We start from the raw sequence: 27,351 nt of genomic DNA on the forward strand, positions 1-27,351 counted from the left end.
ATGTGTGGAAATATAAAGAGCCTTCCCATGTTTATATAGATACAAATCAAATCTCTTCCATGTTCCTCTAGTGTATTACATACCTGTTGTCACTTTCTTCTTGATGTACTATGATATAAAAAAAGACACTGGAAAGTATTCTCAAAAATCACCTTTTACAACTAGGAAATAGTCAACTTTTTTTTTCTTTGCTTACATGCCAGTGATGAGGAGAGCGGGGAATGCATGTTACTATACAAAGGAACAGCTTGGCTAAAGCAGTTAATTTTTTTTTCTTTTTAAATGAGAGCCAGGAAATTCAGGGAATGTTAGGAAAACAAAGAGAAGATTTTCTCTTTGCTTCAATTGTTGAAAGCATGCAACTTAATTTTGCTGGGCTGGAAAAAGAGGATTAACAGGTGAAAATTAAGCCTTGTAAAATTAAAACCAGTGCATTTTATTTATATCATTTAATAGGAGAAATATTCAAGAGTGATGCAAGGCTCTGAATGGCATGCCTGGCGATGCCAAAAAGACGTTCCGACGGCAGGCAGGTATCCTGCTGGCTGGCCACCGTCTTTATTCACCAGCCTGAATCTTCCTTTCGGATCATCTTCTCAAATTATCCATAGGAGATTTATCCACATACTCAATAAGAAAAATATTTCTAATTATATCCAACCATTCTTAATATGAATGAGAATTATGCAGAGACGCTCGATTGCCAAGAGGGCTTTTGCCAGACAATTCCTTTTGACTTAAGAAAGAAGAGGCTGTCGCATTGTTTCCATAGCTAGCCATATAAAAGAGTTCCGAACGAGGCTGACTCGTCCTGCTTTAAAAAGCTCCAAGGTAGGTGGGAGCATGACACTGGCCCGGCCCCGGGCTGCAGCTCCCCTGCTTTTCACGTCTGTGAGTTCTGGTGCCTTCAACTTTCCGTAGCGAGTGGGACTTATTTCTCAACTAATCAAGTGCCTTGCTCTTTTCTCCTACAGGACCCTCTTACTTCCCAGCTGCACCTTCTCATTTGCCAATAAGGTAAGGGTTGGACTAACCCGTCTCTGGAGGTGTGATGGAGAGCCTCTGGGATGACTCCATGTCTCTTAGCATCCTTTGAGAAAGTGCCTTAAGGGAAGGGGCTGGGGAAGGAAAGGAGGACCTTTATCCTGCCACCTGGGCAAAATCAATTCTAAAAGCTTGTGGTTTTTTGTTTTGTTTTGTTTGTTTGTTCTTTGTCTTGTCTCTGCAAAAAAAAAAAAAAAAATCCACACTAAAATCCCCTAGGTAGAAAAGCCAATAGAATTCAGTTAGTAAACAAAATCTTTAACAGAAAAGAAAGGAAGTAGTTACAACAATGATTCTTTTAAACTATCTATGCGCCTGTAAAACATCATCTCATAAAACCAAAACATAGTGAATTTTTTAATATGAAAATGAGGAATTCAGCAGCCCTATTAGTATTGCAAGCTGCCTCTCTGTAGAGGGAGACAGGGAGAGAAGCTTTAAAGGCGTTCCAAGCATTTGATCCTGCAGTGACTGTACAGGGCAACTTCCTCACCTTGTATTGTTCTGATACCTGTACCTTGAAGTGGCATGGGACAGGCTGCCAGGTTTCACAAGAAAACCTACACCTCTGGGAGCCTTGCCATGTAGAAGCACGGGATGAGCACGGGTGTGGATTGTCGCCTTCATGAGTTTAGCTTGGTTAAGTGTGCAAAGACATCACGTTAGAATAACTTTACCCAGCATCCAGCTTTAAGAGAGGGGGCGGGAGGGGACAAAGAGAAACACAGTGAAAACTCTTCCAAAACTTTGGGCAAATTTGGCCAAATATCTCTTCGTGGAAATAAAGGGGTCTTACTTTCTATGGCCAGAAAGATGTGTGACATTAGAATAAATGACATTATCTGTGCACATAATATCCTGAACCTGTTCCAGTTACTCAGTAGTCTCCCTTTTTTAATCATTACCCCAAATATCACCCTATCCCAAGGGCTTCAAGGTGAGAAGAGGCAGGTGTTATCATCCCTGCCCTAAAGATGGAATTACTGAGGCTCGAAATGATCAAGGGACTTACCCAAGGTCACACAGTCCCTGGCAACATCGATCTACCTATAACCTAGTTTCCCAAGTAGGATGCCAGTCTCAGAGGATGGGAGACACTGGATGTCCAGCCCTAAGCACATGTCACTGCAACCTCTCGCACTTTTGTTCTTGTGATGTTTGCTTCAGTCACTGCAGCCTGGCAACAGTAGAATTGCATTGTGTAATGTGCATCGGGGCCCCTGTAGTGGACACTGTTAAGAGTGGGTCTCAACCTTCCTAATGTTGTGGCCCTTTAATACAGTTCCTCCTGTTGTGGTGATCCCAATCATAGCATTATTTCATTGCTACTTCATAATTGTATTTTTTCTTATGAATAGTGATGCAAATATTTGTATTTTCTGACGGTCTCAGGTGACCCCTGTGAAAAAGTCTTTTGATACCCCCTCCCCCTGACAAAGGGGTAGAAACTTACAGTTTAAGAACCACCGCACTATAAAGATCCCCTAGTTGGAGCTGGAGAAATGGCTCAGCAGTTTAAAAGCATCTGTTTTTCTCCCAGAGTTCGATTCCTACCACCCACACTGTGCTTCACAACCACCTGTAACTCCATTTGCAAGGAATCAGAAGCTCTGGCTTCTTTAGGCACCAGGCACACATATAGTACACAGAGCATACGCACACAGTACATGCACGAATGCATACTTCCACATGTGCATACAGGGAAGATATTCATACAGAGCAAATAGCGATCTGCTGTCATACCACACACTGCAGACCGTCTGATTATTATTATTTTTTAAATCCCCTTTAGGGTCTGTGAGTTCAGCAGCCATGAGTTCCGACTCTGAGATGGCCGTTTTCGGGGAGGCTGCTCCTTACCTCCGGAAGTCTGAAAAGGAGCGAATCGAGGCCCAGAATAGGCCTTTTGATGCCAAAACATCTGTCTTTGTGGCGGAGCCCAAGGAGTCCTTTGTCAAAGGAACCATTCAGAGCAAAGACGCAGGGAAAGTGACTGTGAAAACTGAAGCAGGAGCGGTGTGTAGAGGGCCTGCCATGTTGTACCCGTTACATTTGTGCTGCATTTTGCAGGGTTGATCATTCATTCACTCGACACCAAAAATTATCTTTCCTGTTCACCAGACCCTGACGGTGAAAGAAGACCAGATCTTCCCCATGAACCCTCCCAAGTACGACAAGATCGAGGACATGGCCATGATGACCCACCTCCACGAGCCCGCTGTGCTGTACAACCTCAAAGAGCGTTACGCAGCCTGGATGATCTACGTGAGTGACCCACATTAGGGGTCTTTAATGTCATCACCATGTGTCCTAAAAGCCAAGGCACAAATGTGTCCTAAGTGTCTCTCAGATACCAGAAGTCACTAGCAGAATTACTAGTTATTAAAAGGTTCATTATTGAGACTATAAGGCACATTTCCAAAGTGACACCTTGTCTTCTCTCCCAAGGGGAGACCACTGTCCTGGCCACTGACTTTATCACATATATGCTGATTAAACATGCTAATGCTTTCCCCTCTCTTCCCCACCTCTCCCGTTCTTCCCCTCCCCTCCCTTCCTTTCCCTTCTCTGTCAATTGCTGTTGCAGAACCATCTCAATGAAGAACAGATAAACACTCTGAAATATTTTAAAATGGGAATTTTTAGGGGTTAAATTTCATTTTAGGGATTAACTCTCCACACACAACCATACCAGGTTCTCTGTGTTTTGGTTTCTTTCATCTGTGGAATTTTCCAGCATCCCCAGGCAGCCTTGAGTATTCTGCCCCGCCTTTCCCATTCCTGCATTCACACTGACTACGTTTTTCCTGGTCATTCATTAACTTACCCATCTACTGTGTTGATGGAATTTCTCAAAAGATGCTATCTTATTTATGTTTTAGTCTGACACATACAGGGTCTTAGAATATAATATAATATCCAATAAACATCTGAATGTATGGTATCTTATATTTGTAATTTTACACAGTTTAACCAGTACTGATATTCAGTTGGGTAACATCCACACAGGTAAATCAGATGTTTATGCTCTATAACGACTTTAATTGGTTAGTGACAGTCCTTAACCAGTTGACAGGCAATGTTTAAATTCCTGCATTTAATCATCATGCATTTATTTGTTCTTTGCCAGTGTATAACTAAAAAAATTTTTTTACAGTGCTTCCCAATGCTGCCATATCTACATACTGTCCCACTCACTTTTGATAGCCCCTTATCATGTTGTCTTAAAATATTCCAAAGTCCCCATCATTCTCTTATTGTTGAATACATTTATGTTCAAATTTATGTTCTTATAAATTCAAAGTGTTTCAATTCCACGAAGAAAATATATTCCTGTTTCTTTCAAACACCAAAAAGCAATCTCTCATAGTCCACACTTTAAAACAAATAGACATGGTGTTGGTGCTGCTACTGTGTGAAAATCATGACAAGACCAAGGGAAGCAGTAGGAACTCTGAACTGGTCATTGCCCTTAAAGATGTTGCTGTCTGCCAGCCAATCAGTTTCCAAGCTGATGCCTGGGAGAAATGTACTCACAAAAGTCCTTCTTTTTCTTAAAATCCAACTAAGTGAGTTGCGCAGACAAGAAGGACCTTTGGATAGTCATTCTCTCTTTCCTTATGCAGACCTACTCGGGCCTCTTCTGTGTCACTGTCAACCCCTACAAGTGGCTGCCAGTGTACAACCCTGAGGTGGTGGCTGCCTACCGTGGCAAAAAGCGACAGGAGGCCCCGCCCCACATCTTCTCCATCTCTGACAATGCCTACCAGTTCATGCTAACTGGTAAGTGGCTTGGCTATTTTATATGTGCCTAAACTTGTCACTGCAGACCTCTAGAGAAAGTCTTGAATCCATTGCATCACTCCCCTTGAGATTCCCCTCCTATAGGGGCTCGTGTGAGATAACACAGAGGGACCAATGAGCTCTTGAATGTTTGAAGGTTAACAAAGATTACTTGCAGCGAGACTTACGAATGTAAAAGGACGAGCATCCATGCGGACATCTACGTGCGCACATAGCCACACATAAAGACTGTTACTGTATGGCAAAAAGCAGGAGAACAGACTTTTCTTTTGTGGTTTTCTCCTCAGTATCAGAGACTATGATCAACAGTACAAAGGGTGCTGTCTTTGCCAGAACCAACCAATGAGATTTTTAAGGCATATTGAGTATTTGGACATCGTACTGTGTGTGACTCTACCTCTATGTTGTTTTGCTAAGCTAGGTTGATCTTATGCACTTGTGGCCCCTTGGGAAATGGCTTGGAGAATTCTTTAGGCTGAGTGAGGCATCACAGCTCTTCTTGCTTTCCCTTAAAAAGATGTGAAGCCATGTGTATTGTCAACATGTCCACTTTCCCACCCCTATTTCTCCTGACGCATCAAAACATTTCCAATGTCCCAGTCGGCGTTTGTCCTTCTGCCCATCATGAGTGTGTCACTGACTTAAATTGCCATCAACATGGGATGGACAAGCCAGGTCTAGTTTAGATATTGATTTAGCAGTAGATTATTGGAAAGCCTTGTACCTTCTACCAAGGCTTTTAAGCAATTTCTTCATCCTAGGATTTTCCCCTTTGAATGAAATGTTCTGGGAAGACATGAGTGGTTGTACTTGGTTTAAATGGGTGAATGTGCACTAAGTACAGGGAGAGAAGAGAGGGAAGATATTAGGTCACTGTGCACCAGGAACTAAGGCTGCTAAGCAGAGACATAGAAATCTCATGCCCTTACTCCATTCCAGCCTTTTACAAGTGGGTTTGAAACAACATTAAGTGCCTGCAATTTCTTTCCACAGACCGGGAGAATCAGTCAATCCTGATCACGTAAGTAGGGTTTTATGCTTTCTTTTCATGGCTATGGAAGCTGCTAGATGCGCGGCCTCCTCTGATTGTTTTGCTTTGACAGCGGAGAATCCGGGGCCGGGAAGACTGTGAACACGAAGCGTGTCATCCAGTACTTTGCAACAATTGCAGTCACTGGGGAGAAAAAGAAGGAGGAGGTGACTTCTGGCAAAATGCAGGTGAGGATGACTGTCACAGAGTACAGGATTTTGAGGGCAGGCCTCCCTGGCAAGAAATCCCTGAGTCTGATCTTTCCCTTGCAGGGGACCCTGGAAGATCAAATCATCAGTGCCAACCCTCTGCTGGAGGCCTTTGGGAATGCCAAGACCGTGAGGAATGACAACTCCTCTCGCTTTGTGAGTCTCTTGTACACTGTGATGGGCACTGTCCATTGGCCCGAATCTGTGGGAAGTCTCTGATGTAGTCTTTGAATCTTTGTTCACATTATATTATACTGTGGTTTTCTTTGACTTATTTCAAAGATCAAAAACTCTAGCCAGAAGGACATGTGACTCCTTTCTGGAGTATTTTACTACAACAACAACAACAACAACTACTACTACTACTACTGCAAAATACTTTATCCTTAGTTTTAATTAATAATAACTGCATATATTTATGGGACACAATGGGATGTTAATATATTTATACATTATGGAATAATTAATCCAAGCTAATTAGCACAGCATCACCTCATATATTTATATTCATAAATTCTCAAATCCAAGATAAAATCCTTCTACTTGTAAAATGGAAGATAGACATTTTATTTCAGTTATAAATAGTCTCTGGCTTGATTTAAAATTAAAGCAGTATTGTTCCAAGTGTTTTTGAGCATTTTCAATTGCTTGCTACTCTTGAAAACAAAGTAGACATGTCAGTTTTCCTCTTAAGGGTAAATTCATCAGGATTCACTTTGGCACCACGGGGAAACTGGCATCCGCTGACATCGAGACATGTGAGTGTTCACCTGCAGCAGCATGCTGTTCTCAGGACTGCTAAAGTTGCCTGACAGTCAAGCCACAGCGCCATGTCAGCTTTCACAGTTTTCCTGCTTGCTGTCTGGTTTCTTCTAGATCTGCTAGAGAAGTCCCGGGTCACTTTCCAGCTTAAGGCGGAAAGGAGCTACCATATATTTTATCAAATCACATCCAACAAGAAGCCAGAGCTGATCGGTAAGGGATGTCATAGTTCCTCTCCAAAGTCACCACCCCACACAAGTCACCACACCAGCCAGGGCATTGCGCCACCTGACGGACCATGTCTAAATTCTGTCGGGATTTTTTTAAAATGGAAAATAAAAAAGCTTTTCAGGAGTAAATTGTAGCTCTCTGAGCTGAGCTCAAGTTCAATCCAGAAAAAGAAAAGCTTTGTATATTGTTACATATAGATAAATGCATACAATTTATCCAGTTGGAGTAACGGCCACACTTTTATAACATACATACATATACATATATACATACATATATATATATTTACTGAGTATGTCATGGTTTTATTCAAATTAATATTGCTGTATGGTGTTGTGGATGGTTGCACAGTGTCTCACATTAGAGATAGGCAAATTTTACTTAATTATATCCTTTCCCCTTTAATTTGCTTCCATTTCTGATTTTTAAATAGTCACTACAGTAAAGACTATGGTAATAGGAGGCAACCTTTTCTTTATTCTTAGAAAATTTCACACGTGCATACCATTTGTTATATCGTGGTTTAAACAAAATTTTAAAGGTAGTCAAGAACAGAGAACACCACGCCATCATGTTCTAGATAACTAGCGCCCATCCGTCTTTGGCTCATGTATCAAGTGACCTTAGAATCGGTCTGGAAATCTCTTGCTTTGATGAAGGCATTGACTATGCTCATCTGTGCCCTCGTCCATGTATTTAGAAATGCTGCTGATCACCACAAACCCATACGATTACCCATTCGTCAGTCAAGGGGAGATCAGTGTGGCCAGCATTGATGACCAGGAAGAACTGATGGCCACGGATGTAAGTAGAACAAAGATCCAATATTTAGGATTACTGCTCAGGGTCAGAGATGTGGCTCACTAACTGTTTCGAGCCTTTGGAAGAAACCACTAAGAGCGGAGGGTGTTAAGAAAAACTGCCTCCCTGGACCCATATGCTGTCCCTCCACGGGCTTTTAAGATTCATCACCTCAGAGTTTGCAGAGGTCTTTGATGAAGCTGAGGTGTGACTTCTCAGAAATAATAAGTGTCTGAGGTTTACAATGTTTTCTCCTAAGCTTCCTTCTGACATGTGAGAAGACATAAACCTATGACTTCATTGCTCTTTAGCCCCCATTAAAGAACTCCTTTCCCTCTAGAAGTTCTGGTGTAATTTCCTCAGCTTGAGGAATGGGAACATGAGCTGTATGTAGAGGGTCATAACCTAACAGCTATCATCTTGATTTTTGTTGGCAGAGTGCTATTGACATTCTGGGCTTTACAAATGATGAAAAGGTCTCCATCTATAAGCTCACGGGAGCTGTGATGCATTATGGGAACATGAAGTTCAAGCAGAAGCAGCGGGAAGAACAGGCTGAGCCGGATGGCACGGAAGGTACCAGCTGTGTCTTCCACCTGACTTCGTGCTTCATTTGAAGCTCGTGTTCTTAGCGTGTTATTCTGAGTTTTCCTGAGAAGGCAAACTCACATTTCAGATCTGAGCTTTATAGGGCACTTAAATAATATGCTATGTAAAGTACAGAAATCATTTGGGGGTAATCATGGTCTTGAACGCAGTAAGAACATAGGCAAGGCTATTAAAAATATACTGAAAACTCTGCAAAACATGCTTGAAGATGGAGTTTTTTTTTTTTTTTTTTTTTTTTTTTTTTTTTTTTAGAAAATGGGTTTCTTTGCACCCTAATACCATTGTATCCATGCTTCCTTTTAGTGGCTGACAAGGCTGCCTATCTTCAGGGTCTGAACTCTGCTGACCTGCTCAAAGCCCTTTGTTACCCCAGGGTCAAGGTCGGCAATGAGTACGTCACCAAAGGCCAGACTGTGGAGCAGGTAAATGCATGAAATTAGTAACCACCACAAGGGGATCAAAGCATTGAACTTTCCTTGTGTAACATCAAAAGTTCTATCTTCATTTTTCAAGGTGACCAACGCTGTGGGTGCCCTGGCCAAGGCCATGTACGAGAAGATGTTCCTGTGGATGGTCACCCGCATCAACCAGCAGCTGGACACCAAGCAGCCCAGGCAGTACTTCATCGGGGTCTTGGACATCGCTGGCTTTGAGATCTTTGATGTATGTTGCTAGCTGATTGATGGAACACCTTTATGGCGATGACTATATTACTAAGGAGTATTAGGAAACTTCCTCTCCACTGTGCTATATGAAAACATGAAGGAGATTTTCTTGGCACCTACTAGTCATTTCCTGTGCTAAATGATGAACAACTTGGGTAATAAAGATCCTTCAACTCACTGCAGGATAGAGGGAGTTAGATTATGAAAAGGGAAGGGCTCTAACAATCTCACGGTGTAAGGAAGCTGACATTAAATAGCATAGCAGAACTTAGTAAGATAATATGCTCAGCGTATACAGTGCTGAAAGCACAGGGAAATACTTAGGGAGATAATAAAGCCTGTAAAAGGCTTAATAATTTAGAATCATCATTAATTAAATGCAATTAACTTTTAATGCTTGTTAATGTAATATCACGAGATAAAACTTTCTATTTGATCATGAAATACATTTCCCTGCTCGGAGCTTTTTAAAAGTTTATCTTTTTTTCGATTATTACAATAAAACTCGGCTTTAACAGAAAATATAGAACAGCAAGGAAAAGCACATAATTCTGCTAAGTATACCTAGTTCATTTGACATTTTGGTAGAGGTTCTAAAGATATCAATGTGCGCTGTTATATTTTAGTGATCTTTTGTGTCCTGTTTATGGTTTCCACACTAAAGAATAATTGCTAGTCACTTGAAATTCTCACTGTGGTGATATTCTTGCAATGCAAGCTCTGAAACTTTTTATGGATTGAGTTTGGATGAGGCCTCTGGAAGCCACAGGGACAACCGGAACAAATAGAAGGAGGTTCGGTAGAAACTCAGAGAAAAGGTGTGAATTCAAGCAAAGAGCATTAGTGCTGATTTAAGACTTTCTCTAAAATGGCCACAAATAGTGACCATTGCGTACCTCGAAACTTCCATCCTCTCCTGTTTTGTACGCCAGAATAAAAAAAAGACTCTTCTGACCAATGATGTTAAAACACTTATCTAAATGTTATTTTAAATAAAATGTTCAGTGAATTTTAGAGAGAAGTAAGCACATTTATTTATTTAGTTCAACAGCCTGGAGCAGCTGTGCATCAACTTCACCAACGAGAAACTGCAACAGTTTTTCAACCACCACATGTTCGTGCTGGAGCAGGAGGAGTACAAGAAGGAAGGCATCGAGTGGACCTTCATCGACTTCGGGATGGACCTGGCGGCCTGCATCGAGCTCATCGAGAAGGTATCCCCCTCCGTCTGCTCTGTGCCCCCTCCCTCCCCATGTGCTTTCTGCTCGTGTTTACTCTGCTGCTTCGCCTCCCTTCAATCCAGCCGATGGGCATCTTCTCCATCCTGGAAGAGGAGTGCATGTTCCCCAAGGCGACAGACACCTCCTTCAAGAACAAGCTGTATGAACAGCATCTTGGAAAGTCCGCCAACTTCCAGAAGCCTAAGGTGGTCAAAGGCAAAGCCGAGGCCCACTTCTCCCTCATCCACTATGCGGGCACCGTGGATTACAACATCACTGGCTGGCTGGACAAGAACAAGGACCCCCTGAATGAGACCGTGGTGGGGCTGTACCAGAAGTCTTCAATGAAAACTCTTGCTTACCTCTTCTCTGGAGCTCAAACTGCTGAAGCAGGTTAGACTTCCAAGCCTTAATTTTCCACAGCCATTACAATTGAGCTATTAGGTTGAGGCTGGTGAGATAGCCTAGGCAGAAGGGTGGCATGCCACCCCCTAGTTCCTTGAGTAGTAGGCTATGCTATAGTTAGAAACTTGTGGTTCGCCACTCTACTGAAAGAGACCTTATTACAGTGGCCAGAAAGGAACTACCAGGTTCTCAAACAAAAAAACCATCTGGGCTTCTGAAATTCTCTTCTCCTCCCAACTCCACTGAATGTGAAGTATCTGGGACATTACAGACAGTAAAGTGACCAAATTCTGCCTCTGGCATTAACTTCTGCTGATGATATTTTAAGTCATTTTGTGCCTTAAAGGTTCACTTCTTCATGGTTAGGTGCCTGCTGTTTTCATCAACTCCATATAGATAATGAACCACAGAAACGTGGGTTTTTAGCTTAGTTAAAAAACAAGGTTTCAAGAGGACCAGTCGGGTGGGAGGAAGTTCCTGGGGTGGAGGAAAGTTTGACTCAAGTATCAAGAGCACAGAAATCAGAGAGAGAGAGAGAGAGAGAGAGAGAGAGAGAGAGAGAGAGAGAGAGAGAGAGAGAGAGAGAGCCCACTCACTGTATTTAAACGCTATCTTTTTCCTTCTTCAGAGGCAAGTAGTGGTGGAGCTGCCAAAAAAGGTGCTAAGAAGAAAGGGTCCTCCTTCCAGACAGTGTCTGCCCTGTTCAGAGTAAGAACAAACTGTAACACCCCCAATTGCTTTAGGAATTTGGCTTTAGAAGTATGAGATCACATTTTCCAGAAGATTCTAGGAGAGTGTTGACATTTATGACTTTGATTGATCTGTAGTGGAAGAAATTTAAATCATCCAGACATTACCTTATCTCACCTTTCATGCTAAATCATCATAAGACGAAGGGCACCTCCTGGGAAATCTTACAGAGCATAATGATCTACCACTCATAAACTAGTTGGGTGACAAGGACCAAAGCCATGTACAGAAATATTAAGAAAATATCAGTAAGACTAAGGAACCTGTAAGTTGTGATGTTGCACTCCTGTAATCCTTGGGAGGCAGAAGAAGGAGGATTGAAAATTTAAAAACAATATGGGATACATTTTTGAGAATATTGCAATGACAGCAAGTCCAAACTAAACCAAGATCAAAATAAAGAAGAAAGATTAATGCAATTTAGCAGCTAACTTACAATGAAGCTAATATAATATTGTTGCTTCTGATCCATTCAGTTGTCAACATCAAGTTAAAGAGTCATTGTGTTATGGATGGAGCTATAAAAACCATCCAAGGTCCAAATATGGTTCATGACTGCATCTCCTTATTGAAGAACTAGAGCATAGTAAAGGATAGAGTCACCATCTAGTGCGGTGGTTCTCAACCTTCCTATTCCTGCCTCCCTTAATACAGTTCCTCATTTGTGGCAACCCCTAGTATATAAATATATTCGTTGCTACTGTAGTTTTGCTTCTATTAGGAATTGTAACGTAAATATCGGATATATGTAACCCTCAGAGGGCTTGCAACCCACAGGTTGAGGTCTACTGATCGAGTAGGTAAACGTGTTTGGGTGATCAGAGGTCAGGGAAGGTAGCACAGCAATGTTAATACAAAGTGAAAGAAAGCACATGTCAGGCTTCCTCATGTACATCCCTCTTGCCAACAAGAATGCAGACAAACAGACTGAGGAAGAATCTGCAGCTCAGCAGAAGCAACAAACGTCTTTTTTCTCTAAATGAGACCTGCTTCTCCTGGGCCAAGGCTGGTAGCTTAGTCAGTAAAGTCTTGTGTCACATGTATCTGAGTTTAGATTCTTAGGACTCACATAAAAAAATCTGCCATGGGTGGTGTGCTCCTACAACCCCACCAATGATGAGACGAGAGACAGATACAAATGGAGCCCTGGAAGATCCCAGGCCAACAATATATGGCCAATGTAGCAAAGTTCTAATCCAGTGAGAGATTCTGTCTCAACCGCAAGGTGGAAGATACCCAAGAATTGATACCCAAAGTTGGCCTAAATCTCCACAGGAGTGGTGTACATGTGCGTGCATAACACACACACACACACACACACACACACACACACACACACACACATACACACACACACACACACGCCAAAGACTGATTTTGCAGACGTCTCACCAATTGCTCTTCCCTCCGCTGCTATTCTGACCAAAGTTTCCTGCTCTTACAGGAGAACTTGAACAAGCTGATGACCAACCTCAGGAGCACCCACCCTCATTTTGTGAGGTGTATCATCCCCAATGAAACCAAGACACCTGGTAAGAGTCTCTAGAGTGAAAGCTCAGAGCATGGCTGTCACAGCTCCTGTATTGTATCCCACTGTGAAATAAACATGTCTTTGCAGGTGCCATGGAGCACGAACTGGTCCTGCACCAGCTGAGGTGTAACGGGGTGCTAGAAGGCATCCGCATCTGCAGGAAGGGGTTCCCCAGCAGGATCCTCTACGCAGACTTCAAGCAGAGGTCAGGCTTCTCCTAATTATGATCTGTCTTTGATGTTTAGCATAAACAGGTTGGATGTAAGCTAAACAATTTAGCGCGAAGCATGTCTCCGTTTAATCAGCCACAAAAGGATTCCGAGTCTCACAGCCTTTCAAAACGATACTGTATGTTAACCACTGTCTGCAAAATTTCCACCGGATTTACCAAGGCTCATAGATAAATTCCCTGGCTTCAGTAATTAAGGGAGCTATCCTTTTCACTACTCAATCTCATTTAACCCCACCCACCACCACCATCACACAGTTGAGATAAGAACTCCTATGACCTCATTTTCTGGACAAATGAAGTAAGGTTCAGAGAGATCAAATTATTTGCTTAAAGTCAAAGCTAATAGGTCACTAGAGTGGCATGTTGCATATAGAGATATAAATAGGTCACCTTCGTGTTCTGTTTGACTTCAGTTTTCTCTTGCAGGTTACTTTTCTAGTTCCCCAGAACAAGAGGGGACATGTCATAGTGACAACTCCTTAGTTAGAACTCCCTGATAAGCTGCTCTAGAGGGTCAAGAATGACTTCTGGGTGGCAGTTGCAGGACACTGGTCTCCTTTGAGTCTAGGGCTGGTTAAGTTGAGGAGAATAGCAGTGCTCTAGACCCAAGGGCACCGGAGGTTTGCTCTTAGGTCATTAGGATAATTCCCCTTATCTAAAATATTGTCTATTATATTCATTAACTTATTTTATTATTAAAATATAATTATGCCATTTTCCTATTCCCTTTCCTCCCCTTAGTTCCTCCCACGTTCCAGTTCCCCTTTTCTTTCTTAAATTCATGGATTATTTTTAATTAATATTAGCTAATTAATGTAATGAATTGACATTAATTAATAATGCCTCTGTTCTAATTAATTAATTTAAAAAGCACATTTCTTGAACCCAGTATCTTCCTTTAAAGCAAATTTACCAAGCCATGATAATGTCTTATATTGCAGAGGTCCTCTACTCTTAAATGTGAACAAGATCATGTGATCCTTCCCTGAGGACAGAGTTTGATAAAAAGAAAGGAACAGGAAGAGTGGGGTTGTGCATTCCAGAGGCAAAGGTGGTGGGTCTCTGGGACTTTGATTCAAGTCTGGTCTACATAGTGAGGACAGCTAGGATGGCCATAGCTATATGTATGTACCTTGTCTAAAAAAATGGAAATATAAAGGAAGCTACAATGGCATGAAAATGTATAGCAAATAGACTCGAAAACATGCAAATAATGTTCCTCTGTGAACAAAGGATAATAATTCTTAAAAATGTCTTGATTTTTTAAAAAAATCATTTAGAATTTGGCTACTGTTTGTAAATCAAATCTCTACAAACTACACTTATTTTAACAGATACAAGGTGTTAAATGCAAGTGCCATCCCTGAGGGTCAGTACATAGATAGCAAGAAGGCTTCTGAGAAGCTCCTTGGCTCCATCGACATTGACCACACTCAGTATAAGTTTGGTCACACCAAGGTAATCCTCTTGAAATCCAGTCTCGTGTCTTCTTGCCCTTTGAACTTTGTATGTCACTTCTGATCTGCAACATTGCCTGCACACAGGTCTTTTTCAAAGCTGGTCTTCTGGGGCTCCTAGAGGAGATGAGAGATGACAAGTTGGCCCAGCTGATTACCCGGACGCAGGCCATGTGCAGAGGGTTCTTGGCAAGAGTGGAGTACCAGAAGATGGTGGAGCGAAGGTATGAAAATTTATAGTTTATTCACATCTCGTGTCTTCAAAAAGACACTCAAGGTGGCCAACAGTTAGGACTTGGTTCTGTTAAGAAGATCAAAGTAAGAAGGAATAAGTTGACTTCTGTGGGAAAGTGGGAGAACCTAAGTTCTGTCAGCATGAAATATGTCCTGAGTGTCTGGGTAAAACTTGAGAAGCATCAGGAATGGATAGTTCTGTATCTAACACTAGACATATACCAGTGAGTTGGCAGAGATAAAGTTTTGCCCTTTTGTTTCTTTTTGATGAGGTTTTACACAGAGGACCTTAAAATGGCTTTATATAGTATATAAAACTATTTCTTCAGTTGGATTATGTCTATTATTGAACTAACAATTTAAAATAGGGTACCTGTGAAGAGCTTTTCACAATAGGTTGCTACAATGTCATCAAGGGAGTTAACTTCCTGGTAGTCTAGTTGAACAACTGACACATGACAGAGCCTGATGTCTTGGGGCCAGAAATGAGAAGTGCATTACACATGGCCAACTGTGCATCCACACACATGAACAAGTCTGTGTACACAAAAAGGTGGCATGAGACAACTTTTATCACTTGAAGTTGTGCTTAATTTTTCTGACCATAGTCACTATGTTATATTTGGGTAGCCAACTACCTATATATCATGGTCAATAATTTTTAAATAAACCAGATTAAGGCAAAAGTAACATTGTAGAGTAGAATGCTGCACTCATGCAACATTAAAATGTAAGACTGGAGATTGTCAAAAATCTGACTTTTAAAGTCTCCCACACTACCTCTTTCATAGACCATGGGCCCTTCCACCTCCCTGTGCTACTTTCCTGGGAGTGTTTGAAGCACTGATGAACAGCAGTGTCTCTCAAAGGGCAATCCTCAATTTGTGTTATTGATAACTTTTAGGATCTTATTAAAATGCAAAAAGTCAGGTCTGTGTCAAAGACTCTGAATCAGAATCTCTGGAAGTGAAATTCAAGAGTCAGTATTTTCAATAAGCTCTTCAGGTGATCTCAACCATGTCCAAGGTTGGGACACAATGGTGTAAAGAAATAAATAGGAGTCCTTGAGCATCGCCATGAAATAAAACTTTTCTAATCCACAAGGTTGAATGCAAATAAAGAATGGGGTAGGATGGAGGGGGACAGAAGCTCTGACCCTCACTCTTGAAATTTACGCTTGCTTCATCATCCACTGTATCTAATTAGCAACCACTGCATTTCAGAGAGTCCATCTTCTGCATCCAGTACAACATCCGTGCCTTCATGAACGTCAAGCACTGGCCCTGGATGAAACTCTTCTTCAAGATCAAACCACTGCTGAAGAGCGCTGAGACCGAGAAGGAGATGGCCACCATGAAGGAGGAGTTCCAGAAAACCAAGGATGAACTTGCCAAATCGGAGGCAAAGAGGAAGGAACTTGAAGAAAAGATGGTGTCCCTGTTGAAAGAAAAAAATGACTTGCAACTCCAAGTTCAGGCTGTAAGCTGGGGCTCTACGCTGGGTTTCACTAATCAAGGTGAAGTGCTGGTGCTCTGGCCATGATAAGTGAGATATATCATTGACAGGGAGGCACTCATCCTACAGAGATGATTAAAGACTCCAACTAGACATATTTCTCTCATTGCTCAATAAACGCCCACAAAACAATGCCATGACAACGAGGTAGGACTGTTTTCTTCCCGTCTGCATGATTTCATAAGCCTACAGTAAATGTGGCTTCTTTTCAGCTTGAAGATAGTTCTCAAAAGTGATTAACAAAACTCAAATAATGTATTAAAAGAAAGATGATATGGAGAGATTTTTCCTTTCAAAGTCCTTGAACAACATCTTGACATCATTGACTTCACATTACTGTATGGACAGCTGACGGACGATGATGTTCTACACCAGATTGCACCGAATTATTGTTTGTTATTGATCTAAAAACTCATGTCTGTGGTTTCTTCCACCACCATGGACAGAAGCCTTTTGTTCCTCACCTACAAATCTGTGTTAGCTTCTAAACTAGTATGCACTCTCCCAGTTTTTATTTCACCAAATTTATTAACTGCTCACTTCTGGCCCAGACATCTTAGAAATCGTTCCATTGTTCTGGGAATATAATTTCCAAGACTAGCTTCCATTTGGGTTAAACTGACTTGGTCAAAGGGGTCTTCGTTCTGCTTTCTTCAAATCTGCACCCAGTTATTTCTTCCTATTCTCCCCAAATAGTTATTCAGATTCCATTCACTCAGATGAATTTATGACATGGGGCACACCACAGTATCTTAGGCATTGAAAGGATGATGGCAGAGGACCATTTATATATATATATATACATATATATATATGTATATATATATCTCATATGTATCATCTGTATATCATATATCTATATACATAATTTGTAAAGTAGAACCATCCTCCAGTACCATAAAGAAAAGTATTTCGGCCCTTGTAGCATCTTGGAATTTCCTTGCACAAATGCTTCCCCATCTGCCTCCTGTTTTCCCTGTAAGATGATTTCTATGCACTTCCTTCCTACCCATCTCACAAGTGTCAACTTGAAAACTAATTTCATGAGTACATCAGGGAACCAATGTGTTTGATGTCTAATATTATGAGTTATGTTTTAAATTAATGGCAGCCTTTGAAAGATGGGTGTTCTAATCTATTACAAAACACATTGTCATAAAGGATAGAAAACAGCATAGTTTGTTTTTTCCACATAGGCAAAAAGCATTGTACACAGTAGATGGTTTATGAAACATAAATCTTTGAATAGATAAATAAACAAACATAAAAAACCCAGTAGACCAACTCAAGAAGGTTAAACTCTTACTTTGACCATGTATTTTATTCTTTCCCTCTAATTTTGATTATGTTGCTAACTCCAGGAAGCTGAAGGCTTGGCTGATGCTGAGGAAAGATGCGACCAGCTGATCAAAACCAAAATCCAGCTGGAGGCCAAAATCAAAGAGGTGACTGAGAGAGCTGAGGATGAGGAAGAGATCAACGCCGAGCTCACGGCCAAGAAGAGGAAGCTGGAGGACGAGTGCTCAGAGCTGAAGAAAGACATCGATGACCTTGAGCTGACACTGGCCAAGGTTGAGAAGGAGAAGCACGCCACGGAGAACAAGGTGTGGAATATCAACATGGGCGGCTTATGACTCACTTTAATTAAGAAGTAAAACATAAAACCTAAACTATTAAGACATACTATTTAATTCAAAGCATGTTTGCTTCCTAAGGTGAAAAACCTCACAGAGGAGATGGCGGGCCTGGACGAAACCATCGCCAAGCTGACCAAGGAGAAGAAGGCCCTGCAGGAGGCCCACCAGCAGACCCTGGATGACCTGCAGGCAGAGGAGGACAAAGTCAACACCCTGACCAAAGCCAAAATCAAGCTTGAACAGCAAGTGGATGATGTAAGTTGTGCACTACCAAGGGAATGATTTTCTTCTAAAGGAAACTATACATTTCCTCTGATTCAAACACCACATTCATCTAGCTTGAAGGGTCCTTGGAGCAAGAAAAGAAGCTTCGCATGGACCTAGAAAGAGCCAAGAGAAAACTTGAGGGTGACTTGAAGTTAGCCCAGGAGTCCATCATGGACATTGAAAATGAGAAACAGCAGCTTGATGAAAGGCTCAAAAAGTAAGCAGGAAAGAATGGCTCATGGTTTTGCTTCCAGTTGGCTACAAATGGAGTTGCAACATTGTGTTTCTTTTCTTTAAGGAAAGAGTTTGAAATGAGCAACCTGCAGAGCAAGATCGAGGATGAGCAGGCCATCGGCATTCAACTGCAGAAGAAGATCAAGGAGTTGCAGGTAAGTCCATGGCTTCCACGAGTCTAACTCATCAGGGGAAAAATGACTGACCCAAGAAGCTGACTCAGTCCTTTCCACCATCCCCAGGCTCGCATTGAGGAGCTGGAGGAGGAAATCGAGGCAGAGCGGGCCTCCAGGGCCAAAGCAGAGAAGCAGCGCTCTGACCTCTCCCGGGAACTGGAGGAGATCAGCGAGCGGCTGGAAGAAGCCGGCGGGGCCACTTCAGCCCAGATCGAGATGAACAAGAAGAGAGAGGCCGAGTTCCAGAAAATGCGCAGGGACCTGGAGGAGGCCACCCTGCAGCACGAAGCCACAGCAGCCACCCTGAGGAAGAAGCACGCGGACAGCGTGGCTGAGCTCGGGGAGCAGATTGACAACCTGCAGCGGGTGAAGCAGAAGCTGGAGAAGGAGAAGAGCGAGATGAAGATGGAGATCGACGACCTCGCTAGTAATGTAGAGACAGTGTCTAAGGCCAAGGTACATGTTGGAAAAATGGATATTAATGGCACAAATCCATATGGATACATCAGCTTGCACAGAGCACTTTCTAGGCATTAAATCATTTGTCATTTGTAGGAATACAAAAAGGTGACCAGAGACATGATAGTTTTTTTTTTGTTTGTTTGTTTTTTTTTAGTATTTCCATTTTATGTATGAAGTCATGGGATTCAAAGAAGCCAAACACAGGAGTCCATCACTGTTACTAAGTGACTTAAGCACAGGTCACGTGTGTTCTCCAAGTTAGGGTCTCTTATATTTTTTATTGTATGGCAATGCACAATATATGTGAAATATTTTTAATAACTTCATAGAGAACGGAACATATAATTCTTACAGAATCATAAAATCAGAGTCTAATCTTCAAATTTTTATATTACTATTGCACCCAGCTTTATAATTTCCCTTCAGTGAAAGGAAAGACATCGTCTAGATTATATTAAACATAGGACAATTTGATTTATTTGTTTAAAGAAATGTTTTCCTCTGCAGGAGAATTAGCTGCGGCAAAGGCTATTCATTCTCTCCAGGCTTTGTCAACTCTCTCTCTCTCTCTCTCTCTCTCTCTCTCTCTCTCTCTCTCTCAGGGAAACCTAGAGAAGATGTGCCGCACCCTGGAGGACCAGGTGAGTGAGCTGAAGTCGAAGGAGGAGGAACAACAGCGCCTGATCAACGACCTGACCACCCAGAGAGGACGCCTGCAGACCGAATCCGGTAATTCTCCATCTCCAATGCTGTTCGAGCATAGAGATGAGGTAGTTAAGAACAAATGTGCTGCTGATGTGAGCATCTAATATAAGCAGCTAAGAACACCGGTGATTCACCAGAAGCCTCAGGCTCAGCCTACATTCAAAGTCGTGACAGGTTCAAGCCCTGTTCCAGAAAGGCCTTGAGGATCTATCCATAGAGGAAGTACTGAGATCAGGAGACACTCTAGCATGATCCCCGGGTTTCTGTCTTAGCTCACATTTTTTTTTTTGTTGTTGCCGTTCCTATTTTGCAGTACAGGTGATCAAACCCAGGGCCTCTCATATGCTAAACAAGTAGTCTGTGTTGAAGTTGTACCCCCCAGCCCTTCAGGTCCTTTTGTTTATGCCAGCATGAACTAATCCTCTGAACCAGGCAATGCACAGGCCCATCTCTCCATTGTCCTTGGAAGGTCCTCAAGATGACTCACTGGGCAACATCTCAAGGGCCTGGAGGGCTGAGTTCAAACTGTAGAACCCACAGAAAGTGGGGGAAGAAGCTCCAAAGACTTGTCCCCTTTCACAAGTATACTGTAGCAATCACACACCTGCACGCACACACACACACACACACACACACACACACACACACACACACGACGCATGCACACATGTCTGCGGAAGCAGATATTTTAGGTCCTCATTTTGACAGTCAACACTAGATTTTACATAATGTCATATAACTAAGATTTCACTCTGAGGAGAGAAAAGGAATTTACACTGTATTTATTCCTCTGGGTTGCTATGCAAGTTTTATTAGAAAACCTAGAGATTTTTGCACAGAGCCTGAAAATGTCAGTAGATAATTTAATCATCCGAACTCTCAACCTGGGGTGCTGAGAGTTAAACTTGCTTCTAAAATGAGTTTCAGAGTTTGTTCTTTATTTAGAGAACAGTAGTTCTGGTTCTTCCGTTTCCCAGGTGAATTTTCCCGGCAGCTTGATGAGAAGGAAGCGCTGGTTTCTCAGTTATCAAGGGGCAAGCAAGCATTTACCCAACAGATTGAGGAGCTGAAGAGGCAGCTGGAAGAGGAAGTAAAGGTGATTATTAATCTAAGGCTGATCGCCCCGGTTTGTTCCATGAGTTGACCCTAGAAGGAGCCAGTTCCACCAACTTGAAGGGGACTAGGTACTTAAATATCTAGTACAATGAAGGTATGACCATCTTCCACAGGCCAAGAACGCGCTAGCCCACGCCCTGCAGTCCTCCCGCCATGACTGTGACCTGCTTCGGGAACAGTACGAGGAGGAGCAGGAATCTAAGGCCGAGCTGCAGAGGGCGCTGTCCAAGGCCAACAGTGAGGTGGCCCAGTGGAGGACCAAATATGAGACGGATGCCATCCAGCGCACGGAGGAGCTGGAGGAGGCCAAGTATGTGCACATTTGGAGAAAAAAATGTGCAGAAAACTTTACATATCCATGCCACGTCATTGCAGACTAGCTTTTGTCTTCTAGACTATCATAATAATCCCCAAACAAAATGAACATATCCCCGAGCTGCTGACTCCAAATCTGGTTAAGGGAACAAAGAGTAACAAATAATTGCTAATTCCAGAGCCTGCTGCTCTTTGTCAAATACCCGAAGCTCATTGCGGCCTCTGCACTGGCTTGCTCCTCTGTACACGACAGCCCCTGTCTGTCTCCCACTAATTCACTCTGTGTTCTTAGCAAGACCTTCCCTAAATAGCTTGAGTTCTCACTCAGGGATCACCAAATCCTATTTCTCTTCACTGCGTTCATATCTGAAGGGTGTTATTAAGCAATTTCAGGCTTGACTGTCGTTGGTTTCTCTCACTTGTCTGTGAGCTTCATGAAGCCGGTGACATTTGTCTTGTTCCCTGCTGTGTCTTCACGTCTGCTTCTAAGAGGACCCTAGAGAATCGTGTTGACTGATCGAATAGCATCAATATGAAGTTTTCGATACTCTCCAATGTGGTGATAGTTCATGTTTTTAATAAGGCTTCTTCTTCCTAAAACTTTATGTAACCATCAAGGAAAAAGCTGGCTCAGCGTCTGCAGGCGGCTGAGGAGCACGTAGAAGCCGTGAACGCCAAGTGTGCTTCCCTGGAGAAGACTAAGCAGCGGTTGCAGAACGAGGTGGAGGACCTCATGCTGGACGTAGAGAGGACCAACGCTGCCTGTGCTGCCCTGGACAAGAAGCAGAGAAACTTCGACAAGGTGATTCCCGAAGCATCATCTCTCTGTTCGGCTCACCTTTCTCTGGCATCCACAGAAGCTCACTGCTCTTGGTTTCCCAGATCCTGGCAGAGTGGAAGCAGAAGTATGAGGAAACACATGCTGAGCTGGAGGCATCCCAGAAGGAAGCCCGCTCCCTGGGTACTGAGCTCTTCAAGATGAAGAACGCCTACGAGGAGTCCCTGGATCAGCTGGAAACCCTGAAGCGAGAGAATAAGAACTTACAGCGTAAGGCCCTTTCTCTCTCTCAACAGTACGCATGCGTTGGAGGGAACGCTCCTCTCTGGCAAGCCTTGACCACGCCCTCACCTGTTTTTCACCCTATTAGAGGAGATTTCTGACCTCACGGAACAGATTGCAGAAGGAGGAAAGCGCATCCACGAACTGGAGAAAATAAAGAAACAAGTCGAACAAGAGAAGTGTGAACTTCAGGCTGCTCTAGAAGAAGCAGAGGTACAGGCTGCATGCACGGTTAACCAACATATCGGGAAGAATTAAATCCTCCCGCAGAGCGTGTGAACAGGCATAGCACACAGTCCTCTGTGTGTGGCAACACTGCCTCATACTTGTTCCTTGTTTGCTAATGTCGCCTCTCGCTGTCCTTAAGGCATCTCTGGAGCACGAGGAGGGAAAGATCCTGCGCATCCAGCTGGAGCTGAACCAAGTCAAGTCTGAGATCGACAGGAAGATTGCTGAGAAGGATGAGGAGATCGACCAGCTGAAGAGAAACCACATTCGAGTCGTGGAGTCCATGCAAAGCACGCTGGACGCCGAGATCAGGAGCAGGAACGACGCCATCAGGATCAAGAAGAAGATGGAGGGAGATCTCAATGAGATGGAAATCCAGCTGAACCACGCCAACCGCATGGCTGCTGAGGCCCTGAGAAACTACAGGAACACCCAAGGCATCCTCAAGGTAGGTGGCACCAAGAGGTGATCCCCGATGAGTGCTGTGACACGGACTGAGGACACAGTGTCTCAATGATTGTTCACTGCACAGGACACCCAGCTGCACCTGGATGACGCTCTCCGGGGCCAGGAGGACCTGAAGGAGCAGCTGGCCATGGTGGAGCGCAGAGCCAACCTGCTGCAGGCTGAGATCGAGGAGCTGCGGGCCACTCTGGAGCAGACTGAGAGGAGCAGGAAGATTGCAGAGCAGGAACTGCTGGACGCCAGTGAGCGCGTGCAGCTCCTCCACACCCAGGTGGGGTTTTGCACAAACACCTCCCAGCAGTAAATGCTTAAGCATCTCAGAACACAAAAGCCTGTGCTTTTTAACATAACAGTCAGATCTTAACTTTTGACAAATTTTCCTTTCTTATGAGTGGGAAATCTCTCCCTGTTTTATGCTAGCAATTGCCTTTGATTCTCTTCTAGAGCATGTTATGGGTGATGATACTCCACTGTATCAGTGTATCTAGTCATCCTTATTATCAACATTGACGTTTTTATTGTGAAGAAATGCCATGCTACAGACATCTGTTTTAATTTTATTTATGTGCACGGGCAGTCTGATTGGTAAATGACAATTATAAAATCATAAAGCTATTTCACCTATTTCTAATGCACGTGCAGGTGCTGACCATCCCCCTGCCTCTCCATTTTCTCTTTATCATTGCCATATATAACAAAATTCTTTAATGTTGAAGAGCGCTTCTTTTTTAAAATTCTTTTTCAATTAATTTTTGTTTATGAGTACACCGTAGCTGTCTTCAGACACACCAGAAGAGGGCATCAGATCTCATCACAGATGGTTGTGAGCCACCATGTGGTTGCTGGGAATTGAACTCAGGACCTCTGGAAGAGCAGCCGGTGCTCTTCACCGCTGAGCCATCTCCCCAGCCCAAGAGCCCTTCTTTTACTTACAAATTTTTGTTATGATTTTCAAAAAAATAACTACCACTAAGTACTTTGATAGCCTAAGAAAGTGTAACACTTATTTCTAACCAGAACACCAGCCTCATCAACACCAAGAAGAAGCTGGAGACAGACATTTCCCAGATCCAGGGAGAGATGGAGGACATCGTCCAGGAAGCCCGCAATGCAGAAGAGAAGGCCAAGAAAGCCATCACTGACGTGAGTAGAGTCACATTGTTGCCCTCAGTGAGCAGCGGGAGCTAGCGATTTCAATAGCGTTCTTGATCTCCTAAGGCCGCCATGATGGCGGAGGAGCTGAAGAAGGAGCAGGACACCAGCGCCCATCTGGAGCGGATGAAGAAGAACATGGAGCAGACGGTGAAGGACCTGCAACTGCGTCTGGACGAGGCTGAGCAGCTGGCGCTGAAGGGCGGCAAGAAGCAGATCCAGAAACTGGAGGCCAGAGTGGGTGTCCCTGTGCTCGTACATTTCCATAGGTTTCCAATTCCTCATTGGATCCGATTTCTTCAGAGCCTTTCCTTTTGTAGGTGCGTGAACTGGAGGGTGAGGTAGAGAGTGAGCAGAAGCGGAATGTTGAGGCTGTCAAAGGGCTTCGAAAACACGAGAGGCGAGTGAAGGAGCTTACTTACCAGGTAGGCAGTGGTCTTTAACAATTATCCCCGCTCCAGATGCGTGTGAGATACTCACAGTGATAGCGTGCCCTGTGGTTCTTACAATCTTGCAGACAGAAGAAGACCGAAAAAATATCCTCAGGCTTCAAGATTTGGTGGATAAACTCCAAGCAAAAGTAAAATCTTACAAGAGACAAGCCGAGGAGGCTGTAAGTATCTTTAGGATAGAGAATAGTGAAGTCCTTGAATTGGGAAAAGCTACAAAATAATTCAGTGTACTACCGCATTTAGTAAAGAAGCTGTTTGTTCTACAGATTCTGTATATATCATAGCTTTGTATATCGTTGTGCTTCTCAAATATTGTTTCCAGTATCAATAGCTTGATTTTAAGGGAAAACCTCAGCTTACAAAGGAACCTCAAAAAATATTAAAAACGGAAATTATCCAGGCTGTTCTCCCAGGCTATGGGGGGACAAAGTGATACAGAGATAAGATACCATCAGCAGAAATCCCCAGACACCTAGCTGTTAACAAGCAAACTTAAAAATAGCTCTTGGGCACCGGAGAGATGGCTCAGCAGTTAAGAATACTGGCTACTCTTTCAGAGGACTTGAGTTCAGTTCCCAGCATCCACAACCCTCTGTAACTCCAGGTCCAGGAATCTGAAGTTCTCTTTTGCTCTCCATAGGTACCAGGCAAACAAGTGGTTCACAGACATACATACTGACAAAATTTCTGCGCCCATAAAATATAAAAGTAAAAACTAACTCAGGCTAAAATAGATATTGGAAAAGCATGATTACTAGATAAACATTATTACATACAATATTATAAACAATATTAAAAGGAAGATGTGACATTTATAAATGTGTGGAATACAGCCAAAATTGCTTAGAGGGTTAATAAAGCTTATAAAATAATGTTTTTATAGGCTTTTAGCATGAATCAAAATTAAAAATAAATGAATACATTTATATCTAATCTAGAAATTGATACCAATAATGCAGTGAAGCAAGACATAAATCGATTAGGGTGTATTATTTTGTAACATGACATTTTAGTCATACCTGATAACTTCTGGAGAATTAATGAAGCAAAGACATTTCCAGCTAGTTTAATGAAGAAACTAGAGACAATACAAATAGCACCACAGGAATATAAAGGGAGACATGCCTTGCACACAGAGCAGTGTTTAGCGTACCGTGTAAAAACAGTTCAAAGAGCTGAGGTCACAAAGACGCTTTTTTTCCCTCAGGAGAATGTGAGTTACCAAGCTGGGCTAAAAAATTACTTCAGGATTACCGTTGAAAAGGACCCAGGTGCAGATAGGTCTTTCAAAATTTCAAGGAACAGATAATCTCCAACTATGTAAGCAGTTCAAGAGCATGGGAAAGACGCAAAGCTTTCCAATTCACATTACAAAGCTTGCATAGCCCTCATTCCAAAACCCGTCCAAGGGAGGACAGGGAAAAGAAGTAGGGCCGCCTTGCCTCTTACTGTAGTCACAGCAGGAACACATTACTAAAACCCTTACTTATCCAAAGGACAAGTAAATAGAGTAAAATAGACTTAAATTCCACAATGTAAAGATGCCTTATTTGAGAATCTGTCACTATATCAAATATATCGTTTTATCGAAGGCAGAGGAAATAATTGTTTTGCGTCAAAATAATCTATGGTAAAATTCAGTGGCCATTTTCATGTTTTAAATGATTATTTAACCATGCTTAATACGATAAGGAATAACTAATTTCATAATGTATGTATATAATATATATGTATATGTATTATTCTTTTTTTTTCTTCTTTTGCTTTATTCCTGGCACATATCCATTCAGATAATTTGGTTGTTGGGGATGGAGAGATGGTTTAGCCATTAAGAATGCTTGTGGCTCTTCCAGAGAGAGGATCTGAATTTGGTTCCTAGCACCCCTTCCAAGCAGTTGGTATCAACCTGCAACTATATAGTTCCAGGGAGTCCAGAGTCTGTGTACACACATGATGACAGACAGAAACACATCTCTCTCTCTCTCTCTCTCTCTCTCTCTCTCTCTCTCTCTCTCTCTCTCTCACACACACACACACACACACACACACACACACACACAAATAAGATTCTTACAAAAAGATATTCTGTTTGCAAAATTTGCGATGTGATAATTTTGGGACACCAGTCTCTAATCATAAAATGATTTCAGTGGCAAGCAAGACTCTTGGAAAGGGTAAGATTTTACTTCTCTATTCATACCAAGCTCCATTTCTGCCAGTCTACAGAGCTTAGAAAGGTTACAGCATGGGTTTAATATACTTCTGTTTTTATCCTCAGGAGGAACAATCCAACACAAATCTATCCAAGTTCCGCAAGCTGCAGCATGAGCTGGAGGAAGCCGAGGAGCGGGCTGACATCGCCGAGTCCCAGGTCAACAAGCTGCGGGTGAAGAGCCGCGAGGTTCACACTAAAGTCATAAGTGAAGAGTAAGGCAGCTCTGATGCTGTAGAATGACCGAAGAAAGGCACAAAATGTGAAGCCTTTGGTCATGTCCCCATGTGATTCTATTTAATCCTATTGTAAGGAAATAAAGAGCCCAAGTTCTTTGCAAGCAATATGCTTGGGCTGGCCCTGTCTTTTGT

The 27,351-nt window shown here is 42.6% G+C and overlaps 1 protein-coding gene across 2 annotated transcripts; it reads left to right on the forward strand.

Annotated features, from left to right (window-relative positions):
* The first annotated feature begins 808 nt into the window (after nt 1-808).
* On the forward strand, nt 809-27,326 carry Myh2 (myosin heavy chain 2). 2 transcript variants are annotated; one of them, XM_087574548.1, is made up of 40 exons: nt 809-891; nt 975-1,017; nt 2,837-3,060; nt 3,166-3,309; nt 4,671-4,827; nt 5,842-5,869; nt 5,952-6,066; nt 6,151-6,243; nt 6,782-6,845; nt 6,964-7,062; nt 7,781-7,884; nt 8,319-8,457; nt 8,794-8,912; nt 9,004-9,153; nt 10,199-10,369; nt 10,459-10,768; nt 11,409-11,488; nt 12,975-13,062; nt 13,149-13,266; nt 14,628-14,751; nt 14,838-14,974; nt 16,208-16,463; nt 17,861-18,103; nt 18,215-18,391; nt 18,475-18,620; nt 18,702-18,792; nt 18,880-19,269; nt 19,878-20,004; nt 20,958-21,076; nt 21,210-21,406; nt 22,030-22,213; nt 22,294-22,459; nt 22,560-22,684; nt 22,839-23,147; nt 23,232-23,435; nt 24,182-24,307; nt 24,383-24,553; nt 24,637-24,741; nt 24,834-24,929; nt 27,047-27,324. In XM_087574548.1, the coding sequence occupies exons 3-40, from the start codon at nt 2,857-2,859 to the stop codon at nt 27,197-27,199; spliced, it is 5,829 nt and encodes a 1,942-aa protein (XP_087430674.1). In that variant the 5' UTR covers nt 809-891; nt 975-1,017; nt 2,837-2,856; the 3' UTR covers nt 27,200-27,324.
* The last annotated feature ends 25 nt before the right edge of the window (nt 27,327-27,351 follow it).

Source organism: Rattus norvegicus, chromosome 10 (genome assembly GCF_021556685.1).
Source record: "Rattus norvegicus strain SHRSP/BbbUtx chromosome 10, alternate assembly SHRSP_T2T, whole genome shotgun sequence".
NCBI lineage: Eukaryota > Metazoa > Chordata > Mammalia > Rodentia > Muridae > Rattus > Rattus norvegicus.

Coding starts and splice junctions, on each gene's coding strand:
- Myh2 (XM_087574548.1), top strand. CDS start 2,857: ATGAGTTCCGACTCTGAGATGGCCGTTTTCGGGGAGGCTGCTCCTTAC. Junction 22,460..22,559: donor AGAGAATAAGAACTTACAGC/GTAAGGCCCTTT, acceptor TCACCCTATTAG/AGGAGATTTCTGACCTCACG. Junction 24,308..24,382: donor CCAAGAAAGCCATCACTGAC/GTGAGTAGAGTC, acceptor TGATCTCCTAAG/GCCGCCATGATGGCGGAGGA.